At 35.1% G+C, this 25554-nt stretch overlaps 2 protein-coding genes across 2 annotated transcripts; both read right to left on the bottom strand.

Moving 5' to 3' along the window:
• Positions 1-6924: 6924 nt before the first annotated feature.
• LOC129281219 (E3 ubiquitin-protein ligase TRIM45-like) lies at positions 6925-11441 on the bottom strand. Its single transcript, XM_064113536.1, has 2 exons — positions 10677-11441; positions 6925-8692 (listed from the first exon to the last, which is right to left on the bottom strand). The coding sequence occupies exons 1-2, from the start codon at positions 11304-11306 to the stop codon at positions 7427-7429; spliced, it is 1896 nt and encodes a 631-aa protein (XP_063969606.1). The 5' UTR covers positions 11307-11441; the 3' UTR covers positions 6925-7426.
• Positions 11442-20930: 9489 nt separating this feature from the next.
• Positions 20931-25254, bottom strand: LOC135157509 (RING finger protein 207-like). The gene is made up of 2 exons (XM_064113328.1): positions 24558-25254; positions 20931-23229 (listed from the first exon to the last, which is right to left on the bottom strand). Exons 1-2 carry the CDS (start codon positions 25185-25187, stop codon positions 21964-21966), a joined length of 1896 nt encoding a protein of 631 aa, XP_063969398.1. The 5' UTR covers positions 25188-25254; the 3' UTR covers positions 20931-21963.
• Positions 25255-25554: the final 300 nt, after the last annotated feature.

The following is a 25554-nucleotide window of genomic DNA, read 5'->3' as shown; positions in this document are numbered from 1 at the left end:
TTGACCTTGCCCCACATTTCAAGGCACTGCACCTCCATGTGAATGATAATCATATCATATAGGATATCATTTTAAAGAAAATTAAATGATATATTCATTGATATAAATTACACATTGAGGAATTATCGGTCAAAGTGAAAAGAAAACCGCTGAGAAACTCACTCATCACCACGGAAAAAAGAACAGTGACTTTCAATACTGTGCCATTTTGCAGCTTTTGAATTTTGACCTTGCCCCACATTTCAAGGCACTGCACCTCCATGTGAACCATAATCATATCATGTAGGGTATCATCTTAAATAGAATTAAATGATCTATCCATTGATATTAATAACATATTGATATTTACTAAAACCGAAGAAGGATTATCGATCAAAGTCAGATTTCCAAACTTTTTATGAGGAGTTTACATGAACATATTTCATGCACGTTGTGAAATGACTGTGTGTGCGATATGACAATTTGACTTTGTGTATACATCAATAAAGAATGAGGGAGCTGTTATATTACAAAAGAAGATCGTCTGCCAGAGTATAGTTTAGCCAAACTATAAATAGAACTGTTTTTTTCCCATCTACCTTTGAACTTGATCGAAGCATTAGTCATCTTATCGATAGAGGGTGTACTATTATATTTATCAATTTTTGGATCATTGAGAGATACTCGTACTGTATTATCTCTATACAGTAAAAACACTGTAAAAGGCTGTTAACTATATTTTTTGTTTGTTTGTTTATTTATTATCCGATTATTAAAAAACATGAAATATATATTACATAAATACATAACATAAATGGAATTAATAGAAATAAACAAAATGAATTGCAAATGAATAAAATAATCGAAAGGATTGCCCATTTCAGAGTTATTGACATAAATTACTCTGCTGGTCTTCCATGAATCTTATTGTTCAAAAAGTTTAAACAAGTGTTTAAACCAACAAAAATATATTTTTTTTATTGATATCTCAATGAATTCAGCATGATTGTTTAAAACGTGTAATGTATACAGTCAACAGTCAACAACAGTGTAATGTGTACAGTCAACAGCATTGTGTAAAAATTAAGGCAGCAGTTTTAAGGGGATCCTCAAATTGGCAAACTTGCTTCGAAGTTGTTGATTAACTCTCTTTTTGTTTGTACACAAAGTATCATAACTTTTCGTTTAATTTCTCATATCTCTGACCCCCCTCATTTTTAAGATTTCAAACACTTGTTTAATATGTTTAAATGGTTTTTAACAACTTAATTCTGTGAAGTTCATAATACATAGTAAACACCGTATTATAAATGTTTTTAAACACAATTTTCAGGATCCATACTGATTATCGATCCCAGTCCGGGTCATGATGTAGCTCCTTATAATATCAGACATTTTTTTTTTACTTAAATGCTTTCTTAAATATACTTCCAATATCTTATCAAAGCGTCTTGAAATTAATTCGCAAAAGAACTTTTTAAAAGGCTCATGATAAACATACTTGTAAACAAAAAAATATCTGTAGCTTTTGATATACTCTGTGTGGAAGGATGAGGAATTTTAAATTCCTTCTACGTTATTTTTCGACAATGATCCCTTTTAAAAGGGGAAGGAAAATAAGGAAAGAGATGGGTTAACATGTAAAGGAAACGAATAGATAAACCTTAATATGGCTTACATTGATTGTTAGGAAGCAGGGTCATTAAAAAAATGGATAAAAAATACTTATAAGACCTTATTTTTTCAAACGTGGGCCACCTAATATATGCTGCAATTCAGTTTTATATGAAAAAGGGGCAGCTGCCCTTCCCCTTTAAAGGGGGAAATTGTGAAAACTTACCTTCTCTGAAAATCTGATTTCATTTCATTTATTGGTTTTTGCAACATTTTTTATAACAAAATTCTGGACAAGAAAATACATATCTGAAACTTGAGATCAAGATAATGAACAATAGTTTTGTATATAAATCATCAAACATATCTTACATAAATGAAAATCATTAAGTGGTATTTTCTGTTACACAATAAATAGGATGGTTGCAAGGGTCGTCACAAAAGCAAAGCTTGAAAACGTAACAACCCTGGAATATAGCCAAAATAATTAATATATATTGTCATTAAACGTGCAGGTACATGAGGGACGGGGGGGGGGGAGGGAGATGCTTGGTCCTTAGCATGGAATTTTAGAAAAAACACGTTTTGTTGTTTGGTTTTAATTTATACATGTTCTAGATAAAAGTCAATGTCTAATTAAAATAATGATAACAATGGTAATGATTTTCTTTTTTAATTTGTTAGGTATTTGTTTCATTGCATTTCTTTTATAGTTCGTTTAAAGGAATAAAATGATCTTGTCAGCTTGAGTGAATCTGGCAATGCATTCCAAATATCAGGTCCATGATGTCTTAGTGTTTTATGTGCAAATAGTGTCCTGGGATTGTTTAAGTGAATATTATTGCATGTTCTTGTTGGATATGAGTGTAAATTGTTATTATATGAAAATAAATCAAAATAGATCAAAATTTACCAAAATAATAATCCACTTAATCCTTTGTTTACCATTCAAACTCAAAACGTTCCTCTATATACTACTAGTGATTACTCAGTTACTTTAATCCATCACTTTCAGGATTCTCAACAAAAAATCACCTGTTCCCTCCTGAAGAAAAAACAACACTGTGTAGGATGAACTAAGATCCTCGTTGAAAATTTGTGACTTGCCCCCCCCCCCAAAAAAAAGATAACACCCCCCCCCCCATCCAGACCTGCTTCCATTGCCCACGTTTGTATCATCCCTTTCGGTCATGTCCTTCTTTGATTTCATTCCTATATCTCTATTTCTCGAAATGATGGTAACATTTCTCATGCTTTCTTGATGTCACGTGCCTTCGAATACAATAAGATATTTCAGTATTCCTTGCACAAAGCTGAACAATGCTGAAAGGGTTACTAAATTTGAACAATAAGTGTTTATAACATTTTCACGTCATGTCATCAGTTCCCAGGAATATCTTCTTCTTCCCTTATCATTGATCAACCCGTTCTTCCCCGTCCCTAAGCCCCTAATTTCAGCCGCCAGTTCTCGGAGACCCCCAATTCATGTTAAATTCCAGTTCCCAACGTACCCCCACTTGCAGAGTAAATTCTTAACCCCCCCCCCATTTCATAAGAAACTTCAGGGACCCGTCTTAACAAAGAGTTACGACTGATCCGATCAACCTTAAATGTATTGTAATCCATATTATGTCATTTTCTACAGTTAAGTTTTACAATGACCCTTTGTAAAGAAAGAAAAGCACACCAAATTTTCAAGAAAATTTTATTTTCAAGAAAATGAAGAATTTATATGAATCATATCTACAGATCTAGAAAACATTTTGAACAAACACGCATATTATCTGTTGACTTTGCTGGGTTTCTAGAGTTTTGTTAATCGGATCAGTCACAATTCTTTGTAAGAAGGGTCAACATCGAATCCAGATATATCTATTTTTGTATTTTATATTTTATTTATTTAATCACGGTTAAAAAGCCTGCTTTCAGCTAGAAGCTGCTTTTCAGCTAGGCCGTGGACAAATGATAATAACAAATAATATCAACATAAAATAAGCATACAGAAATAAGTAAGAAAAAACAAAATTTATCAAAGCATGAGTAAAATTACAATTGGCAAAAGTAAAATTGGAGTAGACAAATATGAAAAATGAATAGACGAAAATAATATGCAAAGTAATGTCAAAATAAACATAAAAGAAATGAAGGTATATAATGCGGTATCATCAAGGGTGATCGGGGTGGAGAATTAAATTAAGAAAGTGATATGAGACGTGCAAATGTAGTCGGGTTTTTTTTCTAATCGGGTTGTTGCGGGTAGGTAATTGAATAATTTAGAAGCTGAATAAAGGGGACTGTTTTTTAGATTATTAGAATGAGGTTTTGGTAATTGAATTTGTCGGTCTATGTTTCTTAGAAGATAATTATTCTCGTGATTCAAGTGTGATTCGAGTACAAAGGACAGATGGAGCTAGATTATTGACCAATTTAAAAATGGTAAAAATTGACTGATTGTTCCATCTCTTGTTGAGTTGATCTACCTTTAAAATGGCATATATATTTGCTGTACTAAATCGACTGTTTACTTCTAAGACAGATTTCAGTGCCCTGTTTTGTAGAACTTGGAGACGATTTAGTTGGCTTTTATTGCCATTTCTCCAGATTGTACAACAATAGTCAAATATCAGTTAGATTAAAACCTTATACAGCATAAGAGCTGTGTTTTTGGTATATAACATCGAATGCGTTTTAAAGAATAAAATGTCTGTAAAACTTTTTTCCGAATACTGTCAATTTGGGGGGGGGGGTCCAGGTTAGGGAGCTGTCTATTATTACGCCAATATATTTACATTGGCTTACCCTTTTGATATATCTGTACGTTATTTTCAATGATATTATCATCGGTTGGTTTGGGGTTTGTTTCGTTATAGGATTAATTCCTGTGTCACGCTACAGTCACATCGATGAAACCGACCTAAAACCGATCAAGACTATTACGGGTTTTTCCCGAATGGCACATTAGTCGTTTTGGAGTCGGTTTCAAAGGTGTTATTGAAGCATAACATAGAAAACCGACATCAAACCGGTCAGAGCTATTACGGTTTGTTTTTGTTTTTTAGAATGGCATATCAGTCGGTTTAGAGTCGATTCCGTTGGCGTGACTGTAGCACAACGAAGAAAACTGACCTCAAACCGATCAGGGCTATTATGGGTTTTTTTTTAGTGGCATACCAGTCGGTTTTGTTGGTGACATTGGAACTAACATCAAACCAACCAGGGCTATTACGGTTTTTTTTTCGAATATCATGATTCGGTTGATTAGGCCTTTATCTCGAATAAAAAATTGTTATCTTATGTCCTGTAATGTGATATTCTTTCAAACGGCATGAGTTTCCGCTCCCCTTTTCTCTCGCTTTTTCTTTCTCTTCTCCCTCGCTCTCACATTTTCTATCTTACTATTTATTATTATATTTCCCTTTTACATCTTGCCCTTTTCCGCATTTCCTTTAGTTCCAAACCTCTACCCCCTCCCTTCTTTCTTTCAATCTCCATTTCTCTTACCCTTCCTGGAACAAATGGTATGAACATTTTACCTATATTTATAGAGAAAAGGGAAGGGGCTACCGCTCCCTACGATTTTGTACGTAGTGACAAAAGAGGAGAAAAATAAGGAAGGAAAGGAGAGAATTGAGGAAAAATAATTAAAATGGAGAGGTCTGGACCATATACCTATAAAACATCCCTATAATTCAATTGAGAAAATATATGACGTAATCTTTCGGTGCCCCCCCCCCCCCATCAAAATATCATGGCACCGGCCCTGATTATAATTATCATTAAAATTGAAATCCATGAAAAGAGTGAATGGAAAGTAATCGGTTGGTTTAGAAATCTTAATTGTCGAATTTTATTATGTCATTCTGTGGTAGGGCCAACATTCCTTTTTGCAATTCCTCCCCTCGCTCACATGATAATAAAATTATTCGCTTCTATTATGATTTGAATATTTACAGCGTTAGTTTTTATTGGCTGCACCATAATAGGCTATAATAATGGTTGAAATAATTATGTGTATTTCATAGAATGAAAATCAGTCAGCGTACACAGTAAAAAACGCTGTTTAAGATTTTATACAAAGCTGTTCTATTCACTATTATGAACCTTACAGTATTTGTTTAACCGTTTAAACAATCATGTTTAATTTATTGACAATTAGATATTGAAAATTAGACTATGTTGCTTAAGATTTAAACAGTTGTTTAAAGTGTTTAAACAATTACTGTAAGGTTCATATAGTAAACAGCGTTGTATATTTTTTTTTACCGTGTATTATGAAGAGATTATATAAACTCGATAGATATGTCGTTAAAAACATAAAATGATATACTTTATAATAATTATGTGAAACATGTAAAATGATGATTGTGCAAAATAATCTATACAGTACATCATATAAAAAAAAAACTCCGATGAAAGGATATTGAGTGAATAAAAGTGACTTTGGGTAAAAAAATAAATGGAATGGAACGGATGGGCTTGTTAAGAAATATCCCACGCTTGTATGAGAGAAAAAAAGTTGTGACTTGGTTTGGATATATGTATGTTACAAAATCAGTTTACAATAACGGATAGAGACGAAAGACGACACCTACCAAAAAATAACACTATAAACATCAAAAGTTAAAACAAATGAAGTACAAAAATAAGTTATAATATAATATGAAATAGATATAATATACGCGAGAAAGAAACATTATACCAGTGCAGGCAACGAATAGTAGAACAAACATATTTAGAAATCATATTATAAAACTATAAATTTGTTTTATTCATTCACTTAAAATCCCCCTTCCTCATCATGCCAATATGGTAAACAATAAAATGTAAGCAAACTAAAATATTTCACATGACACAGAACAAATACCGAACATAACCATGATATATAGTCTTACTTGCCAGAAATCCATTTCCAAACGACAAAAAACTATATGGTTCAGTCATGTTTGTCCTTGTCAAATTGTTAAATAATGAAACATTATTATTATTATTTATTATTATTATTATTATTATTTGTTTTGGCGTCACCTGTGCCTGGAAGGCGAAAAGCGAAATGAATCACTGTGACCCGCAGGTCTCTCCTCCCGATATAACTGATTGGGGGACATTGTATAATTGTATAATTGTAAGACATTGTATAATTCAAACAATAAAAAAGAAAAAAAAAGTGAGTGATGGACATCGTCGACTGACTCATTTGCATGTCACTGAGTTGTGCATATCACTGTTTTGTGAAAAATAAGCGAAACTTTAAAATGCCATGAAATTCTTATTTTACATCAGATTTTGATAAAGTTTTCAGTGTTTTGCTTTTTAGATTTTTCTCTTTTTATTCGAATCAACTTTTTGTTGTCATTTAATGACACGAGTTGAATGGCACAAAAAGCATTACACTGTAAACTCTTTTTAAGCACGTTGCTTACGTCCGTCACTCTAACAACTACTGTTTTAACTTTTTAAGCATCTGTTTATTTGTTTAAACAACTTATTTTTTTTAAACAAGTTGTTTAAAATGTGTAATCAATATCAAAACAAAGTTTAAACAACTTGTTATTAGAGTGACAGGTTTAAACAACGTGCTATTTTTTTTACTGTGTGTTTTTTTCAGATTCACGAAATAATAAAAAATAGTGGTCTTTTGATAGTCAAGTTTCAATGATAAAATTATTTTATGTGTATGAACTTTTTTTCGATTCGTGTTAAAATTTCTGTGTATATACACATCACTAAATGTAAACAAATTTAGAAAGGCGTTGGATTCTCATTTCAGATACACAATGAATAATCGCATAAAAAGCAATAGTTCATGTTATACACACTAGTGAGATACTCTTTATTACAGCGATACCTTGATGAAATATAACTTCTTGTCACAAGCAAAGGCGAGTAGGTCCGGAGAGAGGGAAACCAAGTAACACCAACTAGAATCCAATGTCATTTTAAGTGCATTAAACTCAACTCTTTCCCTCAGGTTCAGACCATCAAGATCATAGAGCCTGATCACCACCTTCCTATTCTTACAATCAACACTCGCTACATACACCCTGTCCTGCTCATCCACGGTAGCATACAGGTAGATACCAATTGGAGCTTGTAGAGACTCACCAGCATTCCCATCCCTGTCATAGACCGTCACCACGCTTGGATTGGTGACGTTACATGAACTGGTAACGATCAAACCCGACCTGGTGGATGATGCCTCCCACGTCTTGTGCTTTGTTGGAACAGTGTGTTTGAGAGTGGATCCAGTCGGGTCATAGATGTAGACTTTGTTGGCACCGTTAGCAATGAGGATCTCATTTGATGGACTTCTGTTCAGTCTGAGATAATAACCAGTCCCACTCACGTTGATTGTTGCTTTCCTGGAGCCATCGGGAGAATACACGTGTGCTTCTGTACGACCAGTTGAGACACATAATGCATTGTCCCGTTGAATCATAATATCGCCATAACCCACGCCGTCATGTGGTATGTTTGTATACTGCTCCGTTCCACCAGCTGTATCAATGATATCAATACCTCGTACATTATTCCAATATACGATGGCCACACTGGTATGACTGTAAGCTGTCATTCCAATCATTTTTCCCCGTAGATCTATACACTTAATGATTTCTAACTTGGGATCTGATCCCGAGATGAACCCGAGGTCAAGACAAGATTTATCTCCAGGATTGAAACTCGTCTCCTGTGCTTTCTTTGTAATAACTTCCGCAGTAGTGCGATCGGTAACCTCTTTCAGCATAGCTTCTAGCTCATTACAAAGCAAATTATGAGCGGACAGACTATCTGTCTCAAGATGACCCAGTCTGTCATTATCTACCAATGTAATCGAACTACAAATGCTTTTGATCCTCTGTCGTTCCTTGGACTTTAGGATGTTGAGATCATCCTCGAAACTTCGCTTCAATTCATTTATTTGCTCGATGAGATCTTGAAGATTTCCTTCCAGCTCTTTAACCTTGATGCTGTAAGCCTGGCTGACATCATCTAGTAGTTTCTGCATGGCAGTGTGTACCTCATGACGTTGTAATTCTATATTCTGAATGTTCTTTTCCAGCTCAGCTTTCTTAGCTGCACATTGCTTGGCAAGCTCTGTCACCTGTAAAGATCGAGAAAGTAAAAAAGTAGTAACTGTTTGCCGTCAAAGAATCATTCACGTAAACATGGTAAATGTAGTTTCTATATTTAGAAAAAAATCAATAAATATACCTATTATAATGTCTGACTTGTATATACACCCGGGAAGTTGTATCAATTTCTCCGATCTCTATTCTGGACGGGGGGGGGGGGGGGGGGGGGGGGGGGGGGGAGGGGGGGCGGATAGGGAGGCAACGAAGGATATGAGGGACAGTTATTATCATTATTATCATTATATGAGTGATCATATTACTATTGTTATATTATCTTTATTAATTATACTTTTAATTATGATTATTACCATTATTATTATAGTTAATATAGATCTTGCTAAAATTGATAACAGTATCATTATTACCATAACTACCACTTTTATTATTTCTGATTATCATCATCATTATTGTCATTGTTGTTATAAACATTATTATCATCATTAGCAGTATGGACCTAAACGGTGTAAATAAAGACAATCTTGACACCTCATAATTCCCTAAGGGGAAAATATGTCATGAATGCATAATCATTATATTTGAAAATATATATACTTCTTCCAAGTATTTTGATACCTTATTTATGTGGCATGTCTTCACGCTTAGATAATCAGTTGGTATTCTTTGCAGTGATGTAAATCTTGATTCGCGCCAAAGTCAGGCATGACTGCTATAAATGAATCCATAATGCCAATGATTTCATAATCCTACATGAGTTAGTAAACATATTTGTAAATCCCTTTTCAATGAAATCAATCTGAGAGTTACTAGTAAAAAGTGTTTGTTAAACAATTATAATGTAAATTATTGAAAACGTATTCTGAAATGGATTTTGATGGAACCCTTGTTAGAGTCTGCCACTTGATCATTGACATCTGGATTCATTTATTGCAGCCATGTCTTAATTTGGCGCAAATCAAAATTTACATCACTGCAAAGAATACCTCCTGATCATCCAAGCGTTAACATATATATACCACGTAGATATGGTATTCAATTATTTTCAGGCCATATAATGGCATATTTGGGGATTTGTGAGGTGACATTTTTTTTAAAAATCACACGGTAGTTACTACACGGGGGCCGTGGAATAATCTAATGCCATTCCGTCCATGAACATTTCGTCTATCAACCATTTGGTCCAATAACTTTTTTTGTCCAATCATCACTTCGTCTAATCACCATTTCGTCTATTACCATTTCGTCTAATAACAAGTTGGTTCTAATACCCATTTTCTTTTCATTCATTTTGCACAATTAACACTTTAGTTTAATTAGACCAAAAGCTATATGGACTAAATGGCTATTGTACCAACTAGTTATTAGACGGAATGGCATTTGACTAAATGAAAGGAGACCATCTGGTGAGTAGACGAACAGATGATAGACCAAATGGTAGTAGACGAGTTGACGAATTGGCATTAGGACTAAATGGCTATTGTACCAACTGGTTATTAGACGGAATGGCATTTGACTAAATGAAAGGAGACCATCTGGTGAGTAGACGAACAGATGATAGACCAAATGGTAGTAGACGAGTTGACGAATTGGCATTAGGACTAAATGGCTATTGTACCAACTGGTTATTAGACGGAATGGCATTTGACTAAATGAAAGGAGACCATCTGATGAGTAGACGAACAGATGCTAGACCAAATGGTAGTAGACGAGTTGACGAATTGGCATTAGACGAATTGGCAAAAATGTAACATTTCACAATAAGATTGTCATTTAAGTTTTTGGTACACATTTACTGAAAAAAAGATCGGAGGCCTATAAATATACCCCAACTGGTTCTTCGTCCCCGAGATGAGGGGGAGGACGAGGAGGTTAGGGGTATTAGTAAAAGAATAGCTAGTATCATCTTTTTTTCTCTCCATCAGCGGAACAATCGTCATCAGCATCTTTAAAATATTTTTTTCAACTTGATACCCCTAAATCTCAAATGACCATTACCTTTCGCCTCAATTTCTGCTCGAAGTCAGACTGGTTCTTGATGTTATGGACCTTGTGACCAACGACCACGCACCTGAGACAGACACGGACCTTGCAATCATCACAAAACATATCTTTGTTCTCTTGTTTGTGGATGGAGCATTTCTCAAATTGATGACCAATGCTGACCTTCCCTTCGATGACATCCTCCATGGAGACAATCTCGTGATCTTCAAACATGGTCATGTACTGGTGAGGTTGTAAACACCTATCACATATGTAGTTATTACATGTTCTGCAGAAGGAGACAGCGTCTTGCTGAAGTTTGCAAGCCGTACATTTTGGACGCAACTCAAGGACTGCATTCATCCCTCCACACTTAGCGTGGTAATCGTCGACGCATCCGTTAATGGAGACATTGAGGCGGAGATCGTCGACACGGTTGGCAGACAACTTGGTGATCTCCCTACAGAGAGGACAGACCATGTGGTCAATGTCCTGGTGGGTCAGATCATATTTCTTGAGACACTTTCGACAGAAAGTGTGTCCGCACGTCAGGATCGTTGGTTCATCAAAAATATCAAGACATAGCGGACATACCAGGTTCTGTGAAGAACTGGAGGCTTTCTCTATTTCAATCTTTTCAGCCATTGCTACATAAACTCTACAGTCAAACTATTTCAACGAAACTGGGTACTATTTAGTTGTGAGAGATAGCTACGAGTAACACCGCTGTAAATATGTACATAATTATTGTGCACGTCACGGTCGTGAAATGACTGTGTGTGCGAAACTCCTATTACAATATGACTTTGTGCACATTAATAAAGAATGAGGAAGCTGCGATATAATACAATAGCATAAAAGTATAATTATAAATAGAACTGGTTTTCCCAGCTACCTTTGAACTTGATGGAAGCACTTGTCATCTTATCGATAGAGGGCGTTCAATTCTAATCCATTTTTGGATCATTGAGCAATGTTGAGAGATATACGTACTGTATTATCTCTACACAGTAAAAACACTGTACAACGCTGTTTACACCATGAATCTTATTGTTCAAACAAGTTTGTAAAATCTTAATCAACATAAAAGTTTATTTTTTCTATATTGATTTATCAATAAATTTAGCATGATTGTTTAAAATGTTAAACAACTAGTGTAATGTATACAGTCAACATCACTGTGTAAAAATTAAAGTAGCAGTTTTACTGTAAGGGGATCCTCAAATCGGCAAACTTGCTTCAAAGTTGCTGATTAACTCTCTATTTGTTTGTACACAAAGTACCATACCTTTTCCTTTAATTTCTCATATCTCTGATTCCCCCCCTCTTGTTTAAGATTTAAAACGCTAACTTGTTTAATATGTTTAAGCTGTTTTAAACAACTTAATTCTGTGAAGTTCATTATAGTAAACAGCGTATTATAAATGTTTTTTTTAAACATAATTTCCATGATCCATACTGATTATCGATCCCAGTCCGGGTCATGATGTAACTCCTTATAATATCAGACAATTTATTTTTACTTAAGATGCGTTCTTTAATGTATACTTCAAATATCTTATCAAAACGGTTTGAAAATAATTCGCAAAACAACTTATTCAAAAGGCTCATAATAAACATGCCTGTATACAAAATGATATCTGCAGCTGTTGATTTACTCTATTTGGAAGTATGAGGAATTTTGAATTTCTTCTCCGTTATTTTTCGATGATGATCCTTCCTTAAAAAGGGAAGGAAAAAATATAGGAAAGAGCTAGGCGAACGTGAAGAAGAAACTAATAGATAAACCTTAATACAGATTACGTTGTTACGCCTTTTTTAAAATTTTGTATCAAAAATAGGTATTAGACCTTATTTTTTCAAACATGGGCCACCTCAGTGGCTGCAATTCAGTTTTATATGAGAAATGGGCAATTGCCCGTCCCCTTTAGAGGGGAAAATTGTGAAAACTTACACTTCCCTGTAAATCTGATCAAAATTTACCAAAATAATAATCCACTTAATCCCTTTTTTACCATTCAAACTCAAAAAGTTCCTCTACACTAGTAATTACTCAGTTACTTCAATCCATCGCTTTCAGGATTCTCAAAAGAAAATCACCTGTTCCCTCCTGAAAAAAAAATCCTCGTTGAAAATTTTTGACTTGCCCCCCCCCCCAAAAAAAAAAGAATTATAGCACCCCCCCTATCAAGACCTGCTTTCATCATTTCGACCGTTTGTATCATTCATTTCGGTCATTTGTCTTTCATTCCTATATCTCTATTTCTCGAAATGATGGTAACATTTCTTATACTGTCTTGATGTCATATGCCTTCGAATACAATCAGATATTTCAGTATTCCTTGCACAAAGCTGAACAATGCTGAATTGGTTACTACATTTGAACAATAAGTGTTTATTACATTTTCACGCCATGTCATCAGTTCCCAGGAATATCTTCTTCATCCCTTTTCATTGATCACAACTCGTTCTTTCCCGTCCCTAAGCCCCTAATTTCAAGTGCAAGTTCTTGAAGACCCCCATTTCATGTTAAATTCCAGTTCCCAACGTACCCCCATTTGCAGAATGCAATCTAGTCCTTAAACTCCTAATTATCCTTTTCCATAAGCAACTTCAGTTCTTAGTGGTTTGGTTTCAGATTTGGGATTTTGGGGCCTTTTGAGTATCCCGGTTCCTCGTTTCTTTTACATTATTTTTAAAGTACCCTAAACTCCCTCTCCAAATAGTTAATGCAGTCTCGCTTGACAGCTTTCAAAAGCTGCTGCAAAATCACCTTGAAAATATCCCTCACTCCTCCTCATAACGTGCGTCCAAGTTTCAGTTCATCTTCGTGATAGGCTGCAGAGCCCTTTGAAGATTATAGCAGATGATGATGATGATGATGAAGCATGATAAAAGTAAAAATCAAGACGTCTCTCTTCCTCTTTACCGAAGGTACCAGTAGATATGTTTTAGACACCAGAGTACCGAAGCAACATTAGCGTACCTAAGGGGGGGGGGGGGGTATATTGCCCCCCTGACGAGTCACAACACAGGCAAGGAACGTATCCCTGCCCCCCCCCCCCGCTGACGAGTCAAAACTGACCCTTGACGAGCCACTTTTCTTTTGATTGTCAAATTTTTGGGCGGACGAATTTTCTCTGGAAAAAAATTATTTTACTGGGGTGCTGATGTAAATTTGACAAGCAAAAACAAAACAAAAAAAAACCAACAACAGGAGTTTCACTACAAAATGACGATAATTCTGGTCCAGAGCACAGATATATTTAATTTTATTAATTTAATTTCTATTGAAAAATAGTATATATATTTAAAACCTACAATGTGTTGCCCAAATCGTCTTAAGTGTTTTTTTTTTTTTTTTTTTTTTTTCACTACATATGTATTATTAATTTTGTTTGCAACGGATACAAATATTTATGTTTATATATGGTATACAATTTGTTTTTGTTTGATGGAAGTGAAATAAATGAATTTGAATTTGAATTTGAATAAATGCCAAGCCAAATAATAATGATAATAATAATAATGATGATGATAATAATAATAAAAATAAAGGATTGCACTACAAAATATCAGTGCTTTTGGTTACATTTCGACATTCTTTAACACCAAACAGATTTCCAGGGGTGCCACATAAAATTATGGAGAATAATACACGCTGCATGCACCCCCAAGGAAAATCTTGGGGGTGCTTTAAGACCCCCAGCACCAGGCGCGGTTCTAGATTAAAAGTTTTTTTGGGGAGGGGCTTCTGGGGGCATGACAAATTTTCGACGTTGGTTTTTTTTTCAATACAATGAAAATGACCGATTGTGGATAGCCTTATACACACCAAATAGCTATTCCCCCTCCTGTAAAAAATATTACTAATATCGTGCGAGGGAGCGTAGCGACCGAGCTAAAAATCACATTTTCAAAACGCTTGAGAATTGTTCATCTATTATTATGGATCAGGGCCTGATTAGTTTTACACATGTAGATTAGGGCATTTAACGATAATGGGGGGGGGGGGGGGGTGTAGTACTCGTTAGGCAGGAATAGTTTTGCGGCAAACATATCGATTTGCCTTGCCCAATAATTTTGACAGATTGAAAATGTTAAGAATCCATTGCAAAAATGTATTTGACGAACATCTTAAACCGCTATAAAACCATCAGACTTGACATGAAAATGTACTATTAAATATATAAAAACTAAACTTTTCGGTGAGCATCACGTGCAAAATTCTGCATTATAATTTGGCGCGCAGAGCTCGCCGAAATATTTTGGACATTGTCTTTACCCCCTTTCGCCATCCAAAACATGGGTTAGCACTACTGACTCTGAACTATATGTTTTCATTAAGTTACGCCTCTATGGGAGTATATAACGACAGAGACATTTTCTAAAGAAAAATATCCTAACGAATGACAAAAAAATCGGAGCGCTTTTAACAAAACACGACAGGTCTAGAGTTTAAACTTCAATTTTATGGCATTTCGTGGTTTAAGGGATCTATTCAAATCATTTTACTTTCAGCCTGGAATGGGCCCCTTTAAACCGACTTAGTGAGAAGCTGGAGCATAATTTTTTTTCAAAATCTCGTTGGGTACACTGTTACTTTTGTTCAAATCCTGAGCTTAAAGGGATGCTCCGGGCTGAAAATAATATGATTTAAACAGATAAAGAAAAATCAGACAAACAAAACACTGAAAATTTGATCGAAATCGGAACGAATAACAAAGTTATGTCATTTTAAAGATTTGCATTATTCAGGTGAAACAATTCCAGGCATGTCTTCATGAATATTCAATGAGCAAATTGATGTCATATCCCCACTTGTTCTTTTGTAGTTTATTATGTGAAATTAGGTTTATTAACATTTTTTCTACCAAGAACTTAACAATTTGGATTGATAACTGATTTAGTGCATTGGATATTCATTGCTGTAACTTATTTCATCATAGAGGAGACACGATATTCACACGTGTACGAAAAAATGAAGCAAATATGATTTCATGTAATAACATGAGAAATAGGAAAGTGGGGATGTGACATCATCAACCCACCTATAAATGAATATTCATGATGACGTACATTTATCTATTTTCACAAAATGATGCTTAACTTTAAAATTCAATAACTTCGCTATTTTGTATCGGATTTTGATGAAATTGTCAGCATTTTGCTCTGTGAATTTATTTTTTTAAAAGATAAATTTTCAGCACGGAGTACCCCTTTAAGTGAGCGAGATAACAACATTTGTGAGTTCTTATACCGGGCTCAATCGACTCAGTGTAAGAGATTATTAGCTCAGTTTGATACTATTTCAATCATCACGGGCGCATCCTGGATATTTCACTTTAATTCTAATGTTTCTGAGGATACATTCAGTCTAGTGATCAGTGTTATACAGTCTTAGCCGCGGTCACATCGACTCCAGATGTACTGAATCTATACGTTATTTACAATGACATTCCATCGATCGGTTTGGGGATTGTTTCGTTAGTGTGACTGGGACATTGATTTTTTTTAAAAGTTCTTTGTCATGCTGCAGTCACATCGATGAAACCGACCTAAAACCGGTCAGGGCTATTACGGTTTGTATCCCCCAGTGTCATATCAGTCGGTTTGGAGTCGGTTTCGTTGGTACGACAGTAGCATGACAAAGAAAACCGACATCAAGGCTGTCTGACCGGTTTTTTTTCGAATGGTATACACTGTATCAGGGGTCGGTTTGGAGTCGGTTTCGTTGATACTGCAGCATGATCTTATAGATTTTATCCGGAATAACAATAACATTGTTATCTTATGTCTTGTAATGTGATATTCTAAGTATTTTCAAACGGCATGAGTTTCCTTTCCCCCTATCTCTCTTTCTATCCTCACCTTACATCTTTTCTACCTCCCTCTTTCCCTCTCTATATTTACTATTCATTATTATATTTCCCTTTTACATCTTGCCCTTTTCCGCATCTCCTTTAGTACCAAACCTCTACCCCTCCTGCCCCCCTCCCTTCTTTCTTCCAATCTCCATTTCTCTTACTCTTCCTAGAACAAATGGTATTAAAATTTTGCCTATATTTATTTATCGAGAAAAGGAAGGGGCTACCGTTCGCATCCCCTTTAGTTCCCAACCTCTACCCCTCCTGCCCCCTCCTTTCTTTCTTCCAATCTCCATTTCTCTTACTCTTCCTAGAACAAATGGTATTAAAATTTTGCCTATATTTATTTATCGAGAAAAGGGAAGGGGCTACCGTTCGCATCCCCTTTAGTTCCCAACCTCTACCCCTCCTGCCCCCTCCTTTCTTTCTTCCAATCTCCATTTCTCTTACTCTTCCTAGAACAAATGGTATTAAAATTTTGCCTATATTTATTTATCGAGAAAAGGGAAGGGGCTACCGTTCGCATCCCCTTTAGTTCCCAACCTCTACCCCTCCTGCCCCCTCCCTTCTTTCTTCCAATCTCCATTTCTCTTACTCTTCCTAGAACAAATGGGATTAAAATTTTGCCTATATTCATTTATCGAGAAAAGGGAAGGGGCTACCGTTCGCATCCCCTTTAGTTCCCAACCTCTACCCCTCCTGCCCCCTCCCTTCTTTCTTCCAATCTCCATTTCTCTTACTCTTCCTAGAACAAATGGTATTAAAATTTTGCCTATATTTATTTATCGAGAAAAGGGAAGGGGTTACCGTTCGCATCCCCTTTAGTTCCCAACCACTACCCCTCCTGCCCCCCTCCCTTCTTTCTTCCACTCTCCATTTCTCTTACTCTTCCTAGAACAAATGGTATTAAAATTTTGCCTATATTTATTTATCGAGAAAAGGGAAGGGGTTACCGTTCGCATCCCCTTTAGTTCCCAACCTCTACCCCTCCTGCCCCCCTCCCTTCTTTCTTCCAATCTCCATTTCTCTTACTCTTCCTAGAACAAATGGTATTAAAATTTTGCCTATATTTATTTATCGAGAAAAGGGAAGGGGCTACCGTTCGCATCCCCTTTAGTTCCCAACCTCTACCCCTCCTGCCCCCCTCCCTTCTTTCTTCCAATCTCCATTTCTCTTACTCTTCCTAGAACAAATGGTATTAAAATTTTGCCTATATTTATTTATCGAGAAAAGGGAAGGGGCTACCGTTCGCATCCCCTTTAGTTCCCAACCTCTACCCCTCCTGCCCCCCTCCCTTCTTTCTTCCAATCTCCATTTCTCTTACCATTCCTAGAACAAATGGTATTAAAATTTTGCCTATATTTATTTATCGAGAAAAGGGAAGGGGCTACCGCTCCCTACGATTTTGTGCGTAGTGACAAAAGAGGAGAAAAAAATGAAGGAAAGGAAAGAATTGAGGGAAAAATTAAAATGGAGAGGTCTGGACCATGTACCTGTAAAACATCCATCAAATTCTATCTATCGGTGCCCCCCCCCCCCCGATCAAAATATCATGGCGCCGCCCTTGATTATTATTATCATTAATAATCAATGGAAATAATCAGTTAGTTTAGAAATCTTAAATGTCGAATTTTATTATGTCATTCTATAGTAGGGCCAACACTTTGTCTGTCAATTCCTCCCCTCACTCACATGATAATGAAATTATTCGCTTCTATTATGATTTGAATATTTACAGCGTTAGTTTTTATTGGCTACACCATAATAGGCTATAATAGTGGGTGAAATAATTCTTCGTATTTCACAGATGGAAATCAGTCAGCGTATTATGAAGAGATGACATAAACTCGATAGATATGTCGTTAAAAACATGAAATGATATACTATATATGTTATGTGAAACATATAAAATAATTGTAATTGTGCAAAATTATCTATACTCTCAGAGTGAAGGCAATTTTGATGACGCAAACAGTTTCCGTTCCATTTGTCAAACTGAATTGTTAACATTCATTAAGTCCAAATTATAACAAACACCAATAAATTGGCGCAAAATATTGGTATTATAATTCAAACATGAGAGAACAGTGGGTAAAACGAATTGCACCCTGGTTTGATACACCGTTCTCTCTTTCTTTAAATCGACGGATTTACTAGAAATGAAATTCGTTTGTGAGAAGGTATTTGATCATATTTAAGATTTATTAATTATTCGTTCTTAAAATGCATTAAAGTACTTTCATACCAAAAATACATTGTACATAAATATCACAACGAGTTCAATTCCAATTATAATGTACATAATATAGAAAAAAAACTCGGATGAAAGGATATTGAGGTGAATAAAAGTGACTTTTGGTAAAAAAATAAATGAAATGGAACGGATGGGCTTGTTAAGAAATATCTCATGCTTGTATGAGAGACAAAACTTGTGACTTAGTTTGGATATATGCATTTTACAAAATCAGGCTACAATAACGGATAGAGACGAAAGACGACACCTACTAAAAGAATAACACTATAAAATGAAAATATCTAAAGTTGAAAATGGAGTACAAAATAAAATATGAAAATATGATATTCGCGGAAGAGAAACATTATGCCAGTGCAGGCAGCGAATAGCTGAACAAACATATTTAGAAATCATATTATGAAACTATACATCTTTTTTATTCATTCACTTAAAATCCCCCTTACTATGTGGTAAGACCATAGTCTATCTTGCCAGAAATCCATGTGTATAAATTTCCAAACGACAAAAACCTAAATATTCACGAAGAGAACAAATTAATTTATTTACCGAACCGAAGACATCAATGATATTTGTATGGGGACGGTTATTGTTTTTCTATCAACGAAACATTTAAAGTACCCCCTTTTTTTTGGTATCCCCTTTTTTTAGTGTCAATAGTCATACAAGTTTGAACTTCAAAATCCATGCATGTACAACTTTTTTTAATCCGTGCGAGGAGTCCTCTACATGTATATACATTGTTATTATTATTTTTGTTCAGTATATCAACAAAATGAAATTTTCAAAGAGAACACAAATACAAAAACAAAAGAGACGAGGATGTTTACCAATTCATCTCCATGGGCCCGTAAGACAGAGCTTAGCAATTATTGTAGAACATTATTCTACGATTGATTGCATTGACTACAATATACAATTAATCGTAAAAATCAAATATGCAATTAATCACTTATCTTTGTGTTACGGGACCCATGGGTTGCCTAGGAAAGGAAAACCTAAAATAAATTACTACCACCCAAAGGCCTTCCTCCCAGACCAGGGCTCCGTAACACAAAGATTAGCGATCAATCGCTAAATGAACTGACCAATCAATATCAATAATAAAAACACATTCATACATTTAATATTATACAATAATAATTCATATAGAAATAGCATTTTAAACTTAATTTGATATGTATGAGATCCAGATAATATAGAGGTATTAGAAACAAATATGGGTCAAATCAAAACTTTAAAAAGTGTAAAATTTATATTCTATGGTAAACATTTCCTTACATACATTATGCACACTATGATATAGAGAATGTAATAACAATATAAATTTCAATATTATTCATATACACATTATATCTATGCAATTTCACGCAAGTAATTCAATTAGAAAATAGAATATATAGATACTGAATCAACATATTTCAATAACCTTTCAATGTTTCATTATTAGAGTGTAAGACCTTATAGGATGTCACAATTATCAGTATTATCTTATATTAAATAATTTACAGTACTAATCGTCATTCTGTCACTTTTAAGAGATTAATGTCAAATCTAAGAAACAAAAACAATAAAGAGACCAATCACTTCCTTTTTTTTTTGGGGGGGGGGGGTGGACAAGCGTATCTATGTGTATTTGTGTTGTTTCTGTCCAACATTTTCTAAAGCGGTGAATATGATAATATATTTTTTTCCAGAAAATTATTCATTGTATAATCTTTGGATAGAATCAGTTTCCAATAGATACCTTTCCATGTTGTTTGAAGAGCATGTCATTATCCTCTCGAAAGAGGGCATTATAAAACAAACGGCAATTTATAAACACATAGTCCGATATTCATGTTGTATAATCATTCTTATATTGATAAATTGTAATAAAATACACCGTGTCATATTGGCTTAATGTAAACCATTCATCTTTTCTCATAAGAAGTTCCTTATTCAAATTATCATGATTTATATTGATTTCTATAATGTTCAAAGTATCATTTCTTTATTATGATTCATTGTTTTGATTATTATATTTCATGGAAATATAGTCATTTATTAAGCTAACCTAAATTTTGTGAAAAAGAACGTATGCCAATGTGCAATGCAAGAAAATATAAGTTCTTATCTACTTATACTATGATGTGTTGTATTCTGAATAAAGGCAAAAAATTTCTAGTAAAAAAAAAGAATAACAAGTTCTTTGATATAAAAACATGTCTATGGATGCCCTCGTGAAATTGAAATATTTTAATATCGTAGTTTGTATTTGTAGTGACTGATTATAAACATTAATCATTCAGCGAGGTGTTTTGATACAAAATTAATATTCCTGTAATTATGGACATTTCATAAAATGAAAATATTAATAAATCAAGTGGTTTGTGGGGACTATACATTCCACACAAGAAGAACTTAAGGCCTATTCAGATTAATGGGTTTATCGTCGAATAGGAAAGAATTCAGCTGATATCCGTAATTATTAGGCCTTTAATTTTCACATCATAACACTGGACAGAAAAAATCTAAAATTTCGAGATCATATTTACGTATATCCACAAATAATATAGACTGGCTTGCAACAAAACAGCAAATCGATTGTACACAATTTCCAAAAGCAAATCTTATAACTCACAAAATATAAAGTTCGTTTAATACATTAGCCTTTCATCGAATTCTCTATAACAGAGACCCCAAAATATTAAACGCTGGCTTAATCATGTTAATTACACGAGTTGAATGACAACACCAGCAATACACTGTAAAAACGCTATTTACGATTTCAAGCACGTTGTTTAAGCCCGACACTCTAACGACTACTGTTAAACCCTTTAAACATCTGTTTATTTTAAAAAACAACTTAAAAACTAGTTTTTTTAAATGTTTAAACAATTACAAAGAAAGTGAAACAACTTGTTATTAGAGTGACAGGCTTAAACAACGTGTTTTTTTTTTACTGTGTGGTTAATTCAGATTCACGAAATAATTAAAAATAATGGTCTTTTGATACTCGAGTTACATTCATTAAATTATTTTATGTGTATGAACGTTCTTCGATTCGTGTTAAGATTTATGTGTATATACACACCACAAAATGTAAACAAATTCAGAAAGGTGTTTACAAACATATTGGATTCTCATTTCAGATACACTATAAATAATCTCATAAAAGTCAATAGTTCATGTATACTCTTTATTACAGCGATACCTTGATGAAATATAACTTCTTCATACAAGCAAAGGCGAGTAGGTCCGGAGAGAGGGACACCAAGTAACACCAATTATCACCCAATGTCATGTCAAGTGCATTAAACTCAACTCTTTCCTTCAGGTTCAGACCATCAAGATCATAGAGCCTGATCACCACCTTCTTATTCTTATAATCAACACTCGCTACATACACCCTGTCCTGCTCATCCACGGTAGCATACAGGTTGACATCCTTTGGAGCTTGCAGAGACTCACCAGCATTCCCATCCCTGTCATAGACCGTCACCACGCTTGGATTGGTGAGATGACAAGAACTGGTGATGATCAAACCAGACCTGGTGGATGATACCTGCCATGTCTTGTGCTTTGTTGGAACAGTGTGTTTGAGAGTGGATCCAGTCGGGTCATAGATGTAGACTTTGTTGGCACCGTTAGCAATGATGATCTCATTTGATGGACTTCTGTTCAGTGTGATATAAAAACAAGCCACATTCACTTCGATTGTTGCTTTCCTGGAGCCATTGGTAGAATACATGTGTGCTTCTGTACAACCAGTTGAGACACATAATACACCGTCTCGCTGAATCACAATACCGACATAACCATGCACGTTATGTGGTATGTTTGTATACTGCTCCGTTCCACCAGCAGTATCAATGATATCAATACCTCGTGCATTATTCCCATATACGATGGCCACACTGGTACGAGTGTAAGCTGTCATTCCAACCATCCGCTCTCGTAGATCTATACACTTCATGGTTTCTAACTTGGGATCTGATCCTGAAATGCGCCCGAGGTCAAGACAAGATTTATCTCCAGGATTAAAACTCTTCTCCTGTGCTTTCTTTGTAATAACTTCCGCAGTAGTGCGATCGGTAACCTCTTTCAGCATAGCTTCTAGCTCATTACAAAGCAAATTATGAGCGGACAGACTATCTGTCTCAAGATGACCCAGTCTGTCATTATCTACCAATGTAACCGAACTACAAATGCTTTTGATCCTCTGTCGTTCCTTGGACTTTAGGATGTTGAGATCATCCTCGAAACTTCGCTTTAGTTCATTTATTTGCTCGATGAGATCTTGAAGATTTCCTTCCAGCTCTTTGACCTTGATGCTGTAAGCCTGGCTGACATCATCTAGTAGTTTCTGCATGGCAGTGTGTACCTCATGACGTTGTAATTCTATATTCTGAATGTTCTTCTCCAGTTCTGCTTTCTTAGCTGCACATTGCTGGGCAAGGTCTGTCACCTAAGAGAGAAAAAAAAATAGTAACCGTTTGCTGTAAAATAATCATTCACGTAAACAATGTTTAGAAGAATTTTGAATGAATGTAACCATTATAAAGTTTAACATAATACACCCGGGAAGTTGTAACATCAATATTTTTTAATCTCTATTCTGGATGAGGAGGGGGGGGGGGTAGGGGAGGCAACGAATGATATGAGTGACAGTTATTACCATTATATGAGTAGTCGTATTATTACTGCTATATTATATGTATTAATGATAGTTTTTTATTATTATTATTAGAATTAATTTAGATTTTGTCAAAATTAACAATAGTATCAGTATTACTATTGTTATCAATATCATTATTATTTATAATTATCATCATCAATTTTTCATTGTTATTATTAACATTGATATCACAATTAGCCATATACCGTGTGAATAAAAACTTGACACCTCATAAGTCCCCATTTTAAGGGAAATCTTGATTTAATTTAATTCCATATTTATGTGGTATGTCTTCACGCTTAGATACAGTTGGTATTCTTTGCAGTGATGCAAATCTTGATTTGCGCGAAAGTTTGGCATTACTGCCATGAACGAATCCGTATGCCAATGATGTCATTCATAATCCATCATCAGATCATGAATTAGTAAACATATTAATTTGCAAATCCCTTCAATGAAATCAACTTGAGAATTAATACTTAAAAGTCGTTATTAAACAATAAATGCAAATTATCGATAACGTATTCTGAAATGGATTTTGATGGAACTCTTGTATATATTATGACATCACTGACATATGGAGTAATTTATTGCAGCCATGTCTTGCTTTAGCGCAAATCAAAATTTACATCAATACAAATAAGAATAAAAGAATATATCTTGATCATTCAAGCGTGAACACAGTCCACATAAATAACGTATTAAGTTATTTGGGAGAAAATATTCTTTCAGGCCATATATGATTATGCAAATGGCATAATATTTTCGTTAAAATATGAGGTGTCATTTTTTTTTACTCACACGGTACTGGGGTCGTGGCATTGTTTTGAGAGCGGGGGCTGATCCAAGAAGGGGGGGGGGGCATGTAACATTTCACAATAATATTGTCATTTATTTTTTGTACACATTTACTGAAAAAAAAAGATCGGAGGCTTAAAAGTATACCCCAACTGGTTCTGCGTCTCTATACTGAGGGGGAGGACGAGGAAGTCAGGGGTATTAATAAAATAATAGCTAGTATCATCATCTTCTTCTCCTTCAGCGGCACAATCTTCATCAGCATCTTCTTTAAGATATTGTTTTCTACTTGATACCCCTAAATCTCAAATGACCATTACCTTTCGCCTCAACTCCTGCTCGAAGTCCGACTGGTTCTTGATGTTATGGACCTTGTGACCAACGACCACGCACCTGAGACAGACACTGACCTTACAATCATCACAAAACATATCTTTGTTCTCTTGTTTGTGGATGGAGCATTTCTCAAATTGATGACCAATGCTGACCTTCCCTTCGATGACATCCTCCATGGAGACAATCTCGTGATCTTCAAACATTGTCATACACTGGTGAGATTGTAAACATTTATCACATATGTAGTTATTACATGTTCTGCAGAAGGAGACAGCGTCTTGCTGAAACTTGCAAGCTGTGCATTTATGGTTCATTTCAAGAACAGAATTCATCCCTCCACACTTGGCGTGGTAATCGTCTACGAATCCGTTAATGGAGACATTGAGTTGGAGATCGTCGACTCGGTTGGAAGACAACTTGGTGATCTCCCTACAGAGAGGACAGACCATGTGGTCAATGTCCTGGTGGGTCAGATCATATTTCTTGAGACACTTTCGACAGAAAGTGTGTCCGCACGTCAGGATCGTTGGTTCATAAAAAATATCAAGACATAGCGGACATACCAGGTTCTGTGAAGAACTGGAGGCTTTCTCTATTTCAATCTTTTCAGCCATAGCTACATAAACTCTACAGTCAAACTATTTCAACGAAACTGAGTACTACTTAGTTGTGAGAGATAGCTACGAGTAACACTGCTGTAAATATGTACATAATAATTATTGTGCACGTCACGGTCGTGAAATGATTGTGTGCGCGAAACTTCTATTACAATATGACTTTGTGCACATTAATAAAGAATGAGGAAGCTGCGATATATTACAATAGCATAATAGTATAATGATAAATAGAACTGGTTTTTCCCAGCTACCTTTGAACTTGATGGAAGCATTTGTCACCTTATCGATAGAGGGCGTTCAATTCTAATCCATTTTTGGATCATTGAGCAATGTTGAGAGATACACGTACTGTATTATCTCTACA

Source organism: Lytechinus pictus, chromosome 18 (assembly GCF_037042905.1).
Source record: "Lytechinus pictus isolate F3 Inbred chromosome 18, Lp3.0, whole genome shotgun sequence".
NCBI lineage: Eukaryota > Metazoa > Echinodermata > Echinoidea > Temnopleuroida > Toxopneustidae > Lytechinus > Lytechinus pictus.
The sequence above is the reverse complement of the archived record's forward strand: the minus strand, read 5'-3'. Positions and strand labels throughout refer to the sequence as shown.

Bases quoted from the DNA above. Each gene is read 5' to 3' on its own strand.
- LOC129281219 (XM_064113536.1), bottom strand. From the start codon at position 11,306: ATGGCTGAAAAGATTGAAATAGAGAAAGCCTCCAGTTCTTCACAGAAC. The intron at 8,693-10,676 runs GTAATGGTCATT...CGATCTTTACAG, and splicing joins AGCAGAAATTGAGGCGAAAG to GTGACAGAGCTTGCCAAGCA.
- LOC135157509 (XM_064113328.1), bottom strand. From the start codon at position 25,187: ATGGCTGAAAAGATTGAAATAGAGAAAGCCTCCAGTTCTTCACAGAAC. The intron at 23,230-24,557 runs GTAATGGTCATT...TTTCTCTCTTAG, and splicing joins AGCAGGAGTTGAGGCGAAAG to GTGACAGACCTTGCCCAGCA.